The 14,027-nt window shown below is 33.1% G+C and overlaps 1 protein-coding gene and 1 long non-coding RNA gene across 3 annotated transcripts; both read right to left on the bottom strand.

Moving 5' to 3' along the window:
- Nucleotides 1-6,573: 6,573 nt before the first annotated feature.
- Nucleotides 6,574-7,798, bottom strand: LOC124897256. Of its 2 annotated transcripts, none has more exons than XR_007053985.1 (2): nt 7,661-7,798; nt 6,574-6,967 (listed from the first exon to the last, which is right to left on the bottom strand). It is a non-coding gene; the product is annotated as an uncharacterized LOC124897256 (long non-coding RNA). The 2 variants fall into 2 exon arrangements; XR_007053984.1 differs by lacking the exon at nt 7,661-7,798 and adding an exon at nt 7,084-7,535.
- A 3,826-nt stretch (nt 7,799-11,624) lies between these two features.
- Nucleotides 11,625-14,027, bottom strand: LOC107861866 (probable receptor-like protein kinase At5g24010; the record flags this gene model as incomplete). The annotated part of the gene is given in 1 exon segment (XM_016707241.2): nt 11,625-14,027. A coding segment is annotated over 1 exon segment (2,223 nt), but the record flags the coding sequence as incomplete, so codon positions are not given.

Here is a 14,027-nt window from a genome sequence, read left to right as displayed (position 1 = left end):
GTATACAAGGGAACAATGTTGTCTGCTAGTGTGTTGGATGCAGTATGTGAGTTTTATGAAATATTTTTAGACAAAATTATGTATATACTGGCATGCACTGATAGACACTTTCCCACTTGTTTAATCAGGACATATTTGCCACTAGAATATGCTGTTGTTGATTCTAAAAATGATGCTTTATAGGAATGGTTTTTTTCGCTTGTTTAACACTGCTTTTGGTGAAAGAGAAGGCATGTGCATAGTATCTGATAGGCATGACAACATATTAAAATTTGTTGCACTTGTATATCCAAATGTGGCTCACTGTTTATGCATCTACCATCTATGGAACAACATCAAGGGTAGGTTTAAGAAGAATCAAAAGCAATTAAAGGGGATCTTTTTTACAATGGTCAGAACATACATAAAGACAGACTTTGATCGGCTTATGGAAGACATAAACAAAATCGATAATAGGGTGAAGGAGTATTTGTTTGATATAGGCTATGAAAAATGGTCCATAGCTTATTCCCATGTCAACAGGTCGATGTTCATGACTTCAAACATCGCAGAGTCCCTAAATTCAGCAAATAGAGATGCAAGAGACCTGCCAATTAAAAAATTCCTACAATTTATAATGGATCTGATCATGAGATGGAATAATGAACTTAGAGAGCATTCAGAAGCAACTTTTATAGAACTGAAAAATAAATACAATATAATAATGAGAAAAAATCTCATTCTGTCAGCTAAAATGAAGGTATTACTTCTTATTTCTATTTCATAGACACTTACATATTCTAATGTGCACACTATTTACTAATATATTTGTACATTGCAGGTGATGGGTTCTACTCACTATTCTTATGTAGTCATTGATGAAACTGAAAAACGAAACATTGTTTGCATGCGTGAAAAAAATGCTCCTGCCTACAATTTCAAGTAGATGGCATACTTTGTCCACATGCTATGGCGGTGCTAACTTACACGCATATGAACTTACAAAGCTATTGTGCTTCATATTACACAAGAGAAAACTTCTTGAAAGCAAATGATCTTTCAGTTATACCACTTCCTGATGAAACAGTTTGGCACATTCTACCAGAGATATCAGCTAATATAATACTGCAACCAATTTGGAAATCAAAATCAGAAAGATCAAAAAAGAACAATTAAGGAAAGGATATTATGGACTACTTAAGCAACAAATTTCATGTGGGCGCTGTGGAAAAACAGGACACAATCGAAGAACATGTGGAAATGTTCCAACAAGAATCTAATAGGATGCTGCTGCAAGAAAACTTTTATCTTTTTCATTTTTTTCCTTGAAAAAAGATTATTCTTTTCATAGCAATGTAATAGCAACAATATTATTTTACTTCAAATGCAACACTTTCAGTTTTATAGAATATTGGTTTCAATTTCAATTTCATTTCTACTCTTATAGAAATATGTGCATTATGGTGTTTCATTTAGCCACATTATTTGTTGAGGTGCATTATTTAACTCCTGTGATTTGGAGGAGTGTAAATTTTCTGCTACAATGCCTAGAAAAACTGCGTATCATCTGTGTCAACCATGTATAATACCTATATACAGTTTGAATATATATAAGTACTAGTATTTGTCTTTTTAATTAATTAACAAATACATAGCATCTCTATATTTTGAATATAACTACTTTTATAAACTATATAACTACTTTATTACAACAATATATAAGTTTTATATTTGGTTGAAATAAACGTATAAAATTGTATAAATAGTGTGCTTAAACTGTGTAACAACTGTATAGGAATTGAATAAATATTACATATATACTGCATATCAACTATTGCATTTAAACTGTATACCTACTGTGTAACCACTGCATAGGACCTGTATATACACTACATATTAACTGCATATAAAGTGATGCAAGAACACTTTTATCTTTCTCATTTTTTTCCTTGAAAAAAGACTATTCTTGTCATAGCAATGTAATAGCAATAATATTATTTTAATTCAAATGCAACACTTTCAGTTTATAGAATATTGCTTTCAATTTCAATTTCATTTCTACTCTTATAGAAAGTTGTGAATTATGGTGTTTCATTTAGCCAGATTCTTTCATGAAATGCACTAATCAACTCCTCTGAGCTGGGGGAGTGTAATTTTTTGGCTACAACGTCTAAAAAATAGTATATCATCTGTGTCAATCACGTATAATATCTATATACAGTTTGAATATATATAACAATTAGTATTTATCTTCGAATTAATTAACGAATGCATAACACCTCTGTATTTTGAATATAACCACTTGTATAAACTATATAACTACTTTATTACAACAATATATAAGTTCTATATCTGGTTGAGATAAATATATGAAATTGTAGAAATAGTGTGTTGAAACTATGCAACAACTGTATAGGAACTGAATAAATATTACATATGTACTGCATATCAACTGTGATCAACATAAGCTAACATTTCAGCATCAATTGTACAGAATTGTATCAATTACCAAAACATATAGTATTCAACATAACATTTCATGATAAGAATCTCTCAGTATATCAACACAAAACAAAAACAACCCTAAGCATTTCAACACTAAAAACATATTTCACATCTATGCTTCAAAGGCATTTCTAACTAAATTTGCTGCACCCCATCATTTTTCCTCAACAATCGACCAGTAGATTCATCTTCACTAACTGCACATTGTCTTTATTTCTTCTTTCCATAATCCCACAACAACACACCATATCGAATACGAATAGCATCAATATCATCTAGATGATTAGAAATTTCAAGACCATCAAGCAAATACTCAGCAAAGGCAGCAATAAATACACCACCGTCCCTGAAAACATAATACATCATCAGTATAATTGACAAAAAAGTATGTAAAAATGAGAAATTGAATGTGCATTCAATATATTACGTGTTAGCTTGAGTAGGAAGTCCATCATAAATACGAATATCAAAAGAATCAGCTATTGAAAGTCCATCGCTCCTACTTTTCCAAAATTCAATACAAGAAAGAAAGTGTGGAATTAATTCTAAATACGCTGCAACTGATTTCTAAACACAAACGGCATGCCTTGCACCATGCATTGAATCATACACATATATGCACTGATCTTTAAAAGATAGTCTCACCAAAATCCAGTGAAACTCCTCAGCAAGATTAATTGGGAAAAGAACATTGTCAATGTTATTCCATGGGATGTTGCATCTCATAAAAAATACAAGCATGTACTCAACGATTTGATATTCTTGAGTGATAAGTATTACATCTCTATTGTTCTCCACAAAACGCTTATACAAAGTCTGAATCAAGCACTTAAACCAACAATCAGTGGTTGTAAATTTAATTGAATCACAAACAGACCCGTATTTTGACTTCTTTCGCAAATAGTAAAAGATAACATCAATATGTTGAAAATACAAACAACAAAATCACATTAAAATGCTAAAAATGAATACAAAACACTAATTTAAATCTTATAAATACAAGCTACTTATATAACATGCATCATATCAACTATTGCATACAAACTGTGTACCTACTGTGTAGGACCTCTATATACTAAATAGCAACTACTGCATTTAAACTATGTACCTACTGTGTAAACATTGCATAGGACCTGTATATACATTGCATATAAAGTGCTGCATATAAATTGCACATAAAGTACTACATAAATAATGCATAGTGTAGACACGTAATTTTGTCCTTTCTCGGAAATATTTTAATCATTTTTTATTTTATTTTATTTATTTTATTTTTATTTTATTCACCTTACCATACTTTTGTTTAATTGATAATTTCTCCCCCAAAAAAAGAATTGAAAATAATTAAATACATAGCATCTTTGTCACCTCACTATGCCACCTCAACACCTCACTTTTCATTTTTCATTGGATACATACAAAAGACACACGCCCTACTCATTCTTCCACACGTCACCTTCATCTTTCCGCATGCCACACTAACTTTTTCACATGCCATACACTTATTCCCACAAGCCATCAGATATCTGCCCCCCCATAGGATAATAAATAAAAAAAAGAAAAACCAAATAAAAAATATATAAAGGGAAAATTCTAAAAGGGGAAAAGGGAGGCTCATTTTTCATGGTTATCTTCTCCACAATAACAACAATCGTCAAATCATCTTCCTCATAAGAAGAACAAAAAAAACTGAGGGAGAGAAGAGAGAATCGCGTGAGAGAAAAAATCGAGAGAGAAACAATATCGTGAAAAGTGCTGTGAATAGTGCTGTGAACAGTACACAAACAGTGTTGTGAACAGTACGTAAACATTGTTGTGAATAGTACCATGAACAATGTCAATTTTCGGGTTCGATTGGATTTATGGAGTTTCAATTTTGGGTCTCAAATTTTTCAATACGGAGTTAGAGTTCGTCATTGTTGAGGTTCTATTAGGAATTCTATAGTCCAGTCTTTCTTGATTTTATTATCAATGAAATCTATTCTTCAAAGGTCCATCTCTCAACTCTACTTTTCTATTATATCGAAGTTGGTTAATATCGTAATTTTGTGGTGCGGTTTTGAATATTTAGAGCAAAAGGTTAATTGTTGTTGTGGATATGAATGATTGGTATTCTTAAATATTTGAATCTTCATTGGGGTATGTGTTGTTGGTTTCGGATTTTGAAAAGTGATTTGATAGTCGAACTGGTTTAATAATGTGGTTAAAAATGGATTTGGGGGATGAATTGAGAAATTGATAAAAAAAGATGAATTTAGATTAGCTTTGGTTTATTGTTGTTTTGTTTAATTCATAATGAGCATGAATATTGTTGGAATGTGATAAAATTATGATATGTTGAAATAGATAGGCGAATGTTGGTTCGGGTAAGCAAAAATTTTGGAATAAGTTTTCTTATTGAATGTTTGAGTGTGGAATTTGAGTTGAACGGTTTGGTTTTAGTTCTTGCATTTAGAAATGTATTCATTTAATCGGGGAATGCCCCGCGATCACTTGTATTTATTTGTCGGGGAATGCCCCGAAGTATTTTGTATTTGGAGGACGTTCGTGATGAAGGTCCGAGGCATCGGGTAGCATGGGAGCGTAGTATAAAATTAGTGTAGGGTAGAATAAGATTTACATTTTCGCATTCTTTTTCTATTTTGGACTGTATAATTGGACTGTACATTATTTTTGGATTCGTTTGCTTGATTGATCGTTTTATTTATGTTTGGTGTGGTTTATACATTTAGAGTGTCCAAATTAGCCGATATACTTCACCAAGTGACCGTGGTCGAACCACGGGATCGAGGGGTGCCTAACACCTTCCCCTCGGTCAACAGAATTCCTTAGCTGGAATCTCTATTCGCGGATCAATTTTATAGAGTCAAAATCATTTTGAAAAAGGATATCCACGGGTGACTGGGCACACCTGATTTATGCCAAGTGGCGACTCTGAGTTTTGAAACTAATGAATCCTTTTTCAAAACAATTTTCATCTTTTGTCACTTTAATAATAAAAACCTTTCAAAACTTAAAAATTAATTCTTTTGGGGAGTGAAAAAAAAAAGGTGTGACACATAGAACTTATATAACATGCATAATATACAAAATTTCAGTATTCGAATTAGATTATCACTATCAAGTACAAAAATAAAAGATATATAACCTACTTAACTAACAAATTCATTACTTACTGAATCGGTTAAGGGTACTCCTGGATATACCAATGTGAAGAACCACTGTTTCATTTTAACAGTATCAACTCCATAGTCAAAATATTTTGGGACAGAATTGATAGAATCTGAATAAACAGGGCTGGAAAAAATGTTACAAAAATTATAATGTATGATAAAATAAAGTAAAACAAAAAGAAACTACAAAGAGAAACTTACATCAGTTTAACGCGTCACAATCTCGCAACAAACCTGTTAAACTGTAATGTCACTTTCATATCATCAATTCGCTCTGTAATACTCTTCACAAAAGGATGTTTTATAGACAAAACACGGTTACTTGGCTGAGAATTGTCTACACGCTTAGATGATTGGCCTTCAACTTTGGAGTAAATTCCCTAAATAATCACCCATGTTTGGGAATTTGCCTAATAATATCACTTCTGTTTTTTTTAGGACCACAATATCACCCAACTATTCAAATTTCCCTCAAAATATACTTGACACAATACCAACATTCTTCTCTCTCCTAATAGAATGCCATGTCACATTATTTTTTTTTTTAACAATACATAAAAGAGTGTTTATGTCTCTATAAGCAACAACTTCTTTTACATATTCAATCAAAACATTTACCTAATTTTGAATAAACAACTTCTTTTACATATTCAATCAAAGCATTTACCTAACTTTTGAAGATTTCGAAGCTGCAACGGTGAATAAGTGTACATGTTGTTATACTTTCAGTAGTCCAATATATTATTTTCTGTACGAGAATGTAGTTACTTCAATTTCATAACGAAAATCTTTATTCTCGATTTCATTCACGAGTATTTGCATGAACGTCAAATTCTGTTCATACAAAAATTTAGCCTTTCTCTTATCCAAAAAAAAATCAAATTAGTTCCTTGGAGCTAATCAGGAAGACAAAACATAATAGCAAATTTTCTTCACTACCTTACCAAACTATATGCACAAACAAATTTGGCCTTCAAAATAACAAATTTTAGCATCAATACTTTAAAAAAGTGTCATAACTTGCTATAATTTACAGCTAAATAATATTTTATAGGCAAGTGGCAACATCACACTGTACCACACCATAATATGACCACAGAGATTTTAGCAAAAGAAAACACATAACGTGTCTAAATAATTGTTTCACATAACTAACAAAAAAAATGAATGCATAATCCCTATATTTTACTAAAGTTTCTCTTCTTCTTCTTCAACAAAACTACATAATTCTTCATGACTTCTCTTTCAAAATGGATTCCTTTCTTTGCTGTAAAAGAAGGTCAATCAACAGATTCAACATGTACACCTCCCTAAGCCAACAATAGAGGAAAAAAATACAATTAAGCAATGAAACTAATGGGAAAAAAAATCATAACTTTGCAATAAATTAAGTGAAAAAAAAAAAAACAAATCAAGAATTCATTACGTGAGTTCTAGTTGACTGCCTTGTTAAGTTCAAATCCATTTGTGAATCTACCCAAATTTCTGGATGATAAAATTTAGAATAATCCCATAAATCACTATTTTCAGCTTGTTCTTTGACTGATCTGGAGATTGATTTGAAGAAGCGTCAACAACCTTTTTGAGCACATAGAGATGCAAGAAATTTATAGACATTAGAGGTATAAGGTGCAATAGTTTTGGAATAAAATGCAGGATTACTTATCCTACGTTTGGATGAAGGCATTACTTAGTCCAGAAATTATTTAAGTGATGGAATTAGTTATCACCTATGTGGAATAACTAATCATTAGATTAGTTATCCCAGAATAACTTATTCTAGTTATTCTCAACCAAATAACCCCTTAAGAGTAGATGCTTCCCATGTTCTATACAGACTATAGACACAAACACATAACGTAGATTCAAACAACAAAATATCTCATTCAAAAACAAGCAAAAAAAATTCTAAATTTTAAAAAAATTACTCCAATACCACATTGAGTATTCAAATTATTTCACAATTTAAACTTCAAAGATTGAAAATAAAGATTGAATTTTACCTCGTGAAGATCTCTTTGGTCAACATCAAAGGTATACAGAGGGTAGGTATACAATCCATTCTGCAAATTCATTAATTTATTCATTGAAGAATCCACAATTTCCTCAAAGAACCAAAGAATTCCATGTTAGAAGTTGTCTCAGAACCCTAGAAAACTTTTTCGGAGAGAAAAATATGCCTTTTTGTAATCTTCTTCTCGGTTAAAAGATCGGTGGTTTAAAAAGTTAAAAAATTTATTATTAAAAAAGAAAAATGTGACATGGCATATGTGACATGGCATCCTATTAGGAGAAAGAATGATGTTGATATTATGTCAAGTATATTTTGAGAAAAATAGGAATAGGTGGGTGACATTATGGTCCTAAAAGAAACAAAAATGATATTATAAGGCAAATTCCTTAACATGGGTGACTATTTAGAGAATTTACTCCCAAAATCAAATTTTGACAAAAATGGTGATTCACATACTGCCGCTGGCTTACGTAATCGGCGAGGAATAGCAGGTGTTTCATCCAACATAACAGACGCAACCACCATGTTTTCCTCAATACCTTTAACATTATCACTTGCAGTTGCATCAACCTTTCTAACATTATCACATACTAAATCAGTTGCATCAGTTCTTGCAACACTCTTATCGGGTTGAGTGAACTTAGAAATATCAGCGTCTGGAATTTCTGACCAGTCAAGCTCATTTTGGCTAAGCACTGCCACATCACTTTCTTTTTGTATTTTTTATCACGAAAAGGTTGAGTAAATTTAGACACTTCAAAATCAATAAAATTAGACCAATCACTATCAACCTGACTATTTCTACCCTCCCGTATATCCTTATTTTCACCTGAGTTTTGTGTGAACTTCAAAAAATTAAAATTTGAAAAATTCTCCCAAGCACCATCCTTAAACATTTCAGCCGCAGAATCAACAACGACATGACCAACTACACAATCACCTACAAAATTAACTTTCTCTCCAACGTCATCCACCAAATGCCCAAATACGTCACCACCTACACAATCTATTGTTTTCCCTACATCATCCATCAAATTGTCACTTATATGATCCACTTCCGGTACAACATCATTTTCTTGTCCCACATTAGGTGGATCATTAACTTGATCATCACCTATACCACCAACATTAGGTGTCTCATCGTCTTTTTCATTTGAGTTGTCACCATCGTTATCACCAATTGATGTACCAACCTGTAAAAAAAAACTTTGTAAAATAAGTACAATAGTGTATATAAGTTTTGTTAAAAAATTCAGGAAAAGAATACCTTAGGCTCATTCTTTATATCTAGAACTCAAAAAATCAATTCAAATGAGGATTTCATACACTTCTCCATCGAGAAAACCTTTTCCGTTAACTAAACATAAAAGGAAAAAGTCAAAACATCAATTAACAAAAACATACAAATATTAATAAAAATCTTCGACATACCATTTTAACATCACTTCTCAAAAGTGCCAATTCATTATCTGAGCTTGACTGACTACATTCTTGTTTACTAGTGCTAGGCAAATCAACAGAGTGCACAACCACATCCACAGGTTTGAAATCAGGTAATTGAAGGATTGTTTTTTCAAGAACTGTCGGCGTAATGTTACGCAACACAACCTGCACATACAAAACAACACTCGACATTTAAGAAGCACATAACAATTTAACATAACATGTATAAATGACAATTTAAAGCAACGATGTACCTGCTCTTGCCTAATATAAAAAAATGCAGACTTAACCTCCTTGTATGTTGGTCTATACTTTACAAACCAATTCAGTATACGTGGCACACCATCACCCACTCGATCAGCAAGATCGTCATTGGCATAAGAACAACATTCATAAAACCAACACTGAAATGCTAGAGGAAAACCAGCACAACGACACATAGTTTTTCACTGATAAACCTTAGACTTCATTGACTCAGACTTCATTGACTCCAACATCAGACGAAAACATAATTTTCCCAAGAAAATGTTTCATAGTTCCCAGATTCAACCAATAAGAAATCATTCTTAGTTATAACATAAAAAAAAATAAAGGAATAAATGAAGAATAAAATAGAAATTTGTAAAACATCTTCATCACATTGCCACTTTTTATCCATGAAACACTCTTCTAAATCAAGCTTTGTGACCTTAAATTTTTCTGGAAAATACAACTTCATCAGCTTACTTTCTTTAGTAACAACAAACTCATTATTGTAATTTCCAATACATTTTAAGCCACTAATTATAGCAAACTCTTGTAAGTCAAACCGTAGCCTAGTGTTATTCAATTTAATCCATATTTCATCATCTCGCTCACAAATAAGTTCCCTAAGCAACATTCCATGGATAAGTTGATTTTGAAGAAAAACACTTGGTAAAGATAAGAAATACCCAAAGCAACTATTCTTAAACAAATCAAGTTGTTTCTTGTACAATTTAGATTTCAAGGCAGTCACAATATTACAGTTTGTGTGCATGCTGAGCTGACACTTATAATGATCAGATGGACCAAGAAACAAATCCCAAACCGGCAATACGTAAGTGTACTTTTTGGTATAAATATTTCAAAAATCTACATACATTACTCATACAGTATTCATTACAATAGTGTTTGCCAAGTTTACACAGTTACAATATAAATATTCAAACTATACACAGTTCTTATACAATCCTGATACACAATTAGTTATACAGCCAATGTACATTAAATTTTACAAAAATCACTAGCCAATATATTTCATATACAACACTGACACATATTATATACAACAATAACACACATATTTCAAACATACACAAATTCTACACAAAAAGTGAACATCTATCAGACATAATTAATACATAGAAAGCACAAACAATGTACCTCAAAATCAGTTAAATTGGATATTTTTCTCTTCCAGGGAATTTTTTTACTTTTCTTTTTGGATGGTTTAGCATCATCTTCTCCGTCATTTGACCAATTCCTTTTTTTCATTTTTTTGGAGGAACAAGAGTATCTCCTTCATCGTTCACAGATATCTTCTCCTTTTCTTTAGATGTTTTTTTTTTTGGAGGAACAAGAGTATCTCCTTCATTATTCACACTTATCTTCTCCTTTCCTTTAGATACTTACCATCATCTTCATCATTTTTTTGAATCACTTATTTTTTTTTATTTTTTTCCGAATAACAACAAGATCTGAATCATCACTCACATCTGTATATGCCTTTTTTTTAGTTGATTTTTTTTGTTTCGTCATTGATGGATCACCTACTAATTTACCTTGAGACCTAGTAATTCGACTAGGACTACCATGAGCATTCTTCCAATCCTTCAATCGAACATCACGATTTGTTAAATCTTTAAAATCAGCAGCAGTAACAACGAAATTAGGATCATATCTTATACCTTTACTAGCTAATTTCGTATCAATACTGACATTTTTCTTGATTTTCATCACTACAAACGTTGGAAAACCCTAATCGGAAAGAACAGTCGAAAAAGGTAAGAGAACTGTAGGTATCAGTTATTTCTTTTTTTTCGGAAAAGGAAAACTGCAAACCTTTATCCTTTAGCGTGTTTGGCTTATTAAAATAAAGGGTAGGTATCAGTTATTTCTTCTTTTTTTTCAGGTAAAGACAACTGAAAATCTTTATCATTTAGCGTGTGGCTTATTAAAATAAAAGGCGCGTGTGACTTATTAAAACAAAGGGCTAATAAATAGGATATAAAACAGCCGAAGTGTTACTTTTGTCCAAAACAGAAACGTGGGCCATTATTTTTCAAAAGTGCTACGTGGTGTCCTTTTCCCAAAAATTTATTGGGTAAACGGTTCAGTTTCGGCTTTAGCTTATTGGATTATCGGTTTATAAGGATAACTAAGTTACTGTTTTACCCCTATGGTGTTATATATATAAATTTATATATATATATATAATTTATAAAAAAAATTGACCAAACAATCGGCAAAAAACAAAACCAGATACTATAGGAGAATAAACAGACTTTAATATTAAAATCGACATCAAGACCTTATGATCAACATTATTAAAAAAACTACTAATACAGATGCATTTTAGAGGCATTTTGCCTGTTATGAAATGCAGAACAGCGATTGTTTTGATGCACAATTGTATGAGACAGGAGGAGGAATTACAGCGAGGCCAAAAGTCATCTGGCTTCATCCATCTTAAATTGTGAAAATACGCCGCTGACAGTACAACTTGTGCTTGCATCTATAGAAGGTAAGCGATTAATACCGGGCAATGCCAACTGCCATGAATCATCAGTGGTGCTATCTTCATGAGATTCTTGAGGCATTGCAGGGTGTTGAAGCTGTAGAACATATTTCAAGTCCCACACCACATCCATCATACTAGGCCTATCAGTGCCATTCTCTTGCAGGCACTTCTCTGTCGTCTCCCCGAATTTCCTCAGGGAGTTTGGGTTAATTTTACCTGCAAGAAATGGATCAATTATCTTCTCTAGCTGGTTTTCTTTTAGCCAAGTAAGTCCCCATTCAGCCAAATTTATTTGATTTCTTGGAAGCAAACCGTCGACAGCTGGTCTAGCACAAAGCACTTCAAGAAGTACAACTCCAAAAGAATAGACATCAGACTTTTGAGTCAGTAGCATTGATTTCATGTACTCGGGATCAAGATAACCGAAGCTACCTTTAACATTAGTAACAATATGTGTTTCTTCAGGGGGACCTGATTTGGAAAGTCCAAAATCAGCAACTTTGGCAGTATAATGTTCATCAAGAAGGATGTTTGTTGACTTAATATCCCTGTGAATAATTGGCTCACTTAAACCAGTATGAAGGTATAGTAGACCATCAGCTGCACCAATACAAATTTGAAGCCTTTGATCCCACGATAATCCTGACCGTGAAGATGACATACCAAGGTCTTCATTCGAACTGTACAAATGCTCTCTCAAAGTTCCCTTCTCCATGAACTCATAAACAAGTATCATCTCGTATCCTTCATCACAGTATCCAATCAATGAAACAAGATGCTGATGGCGAATTTTGGACAAGACCGTTATCTCAGTTTGGAATTCCGTAAGACCCTGGCCATTTCCAGCCTCGCTTCTTTTCACAGCCACTTTAACACCATTGTGTAAAGTTCCTTTGTAAACTTTCCCAAAACCACCCTCCCCGATCATAAATGTGGGATCAAACTTATTGGTAGCATGTAAAATCTCAGCAAAAGATATCTTTAACCCAAGGTTCATATCAGGAGTAGTACTGCCCAGTGGAGTTCTTGCAGTAGTCCTACTCTGTGTACTTCCTGGATAAACATATACCATTGGCCAACTGGAGTTATCAACAGCTTTTGTAACTTTTCTTGATTTCAAACAAAACAAGATAACCACCAGAGAAACAACGATGAGAACCACACCACCAACTGTAGAACCGACGATTATCAACAAACTGTTGTTTTTTCGATTCCCCTCTTCCCATTCCTCTTGTCCATTAATCAGCTCCATGATTTCCACCCCATTCAAAAAAGCATTTTTATTGTTTGAATCACTCCGAGGGCCAACTGAGATATTCATAAAACCAGAACCATCTGAATCCACCACAAAATCAACATAAAAAGGAGCTGCATATTCTGGATGCCTATGATATGGAATAATTGGCTGACCAAACAGGCCATATATATACACATTGAATACCGTATCATTCCGATTAGCACTAACGATGTCACAGAAATGTAGGCGTACAAAAAAAGTCGCACTCCTCTTAACAGGAAAAAGCCAAGTTATGTTAAAGAAGTTGTTACTGGCAGTCTCCACATCTATGTTCATTTCTTTGGCAGTTTGATAAACAGAATCAGGAGCATCACATTCAGTAGCCCCTCCTTGTTCTGGATCGTAATATTTAGGCTTATTACTATACATTGGATGTTTCTTTGCTGTTTTCGCGACAGACAAATAATCATCATCAGTCACCCAATTTCTCCTCATGGTATCATTTTCGGGGGTAACTTTTGAACCCCCAACATTAACCCTATGCATTACAGTTAAACCCCTTGAGGACAAATCCTCTGTACCATCATTACTCTTTCCTTGTGCAGTTACATAGGCGGTACGTTCATCAATGAAGCGTTGAGGAGTTAAAAAAGCTTCTATGGCGTTAACAAACGCGAAAGACGACAATTCTTGAAAAGGAATGAAGGTGATTTTCAAATTAGGACCGGTAACAGGGAGGAGAAACTCTTTGATATCAGGGGAAGTTACGTTTCTCGTCGTTATGCTAAAATTCGACAGAAGCAAAAAACCCGAAGCTGAAACGTTGAACTTCGCATCGAAAAGGTCAGAAAAAGCAAAGAAATGAAGACGTACCACGTAAACGCCAGTTTCATCAATTTGAAGTTCGTATGATTC

This window comes from Capsicum annuum, chromosome 3, assembly GCF_002878395.1.
Source record: "Capsicum annuum cultivar UCD-10X-F1 chromosome 3, UCD10Xv1.1, whole genome shotgun sequence".
Taxonomy (NCBI): domain Eukaryota; kingdom Viridiplantae; phylum Streptophyta; class Magnoliopsida; order Solanales; family Solanaceae; genus Capsicum; species Capsicum annuum.
Note: the sequence above shows the minus strand (reverse complement) of the source record. Positions and strands in the feature narration are given on the sequence as shown.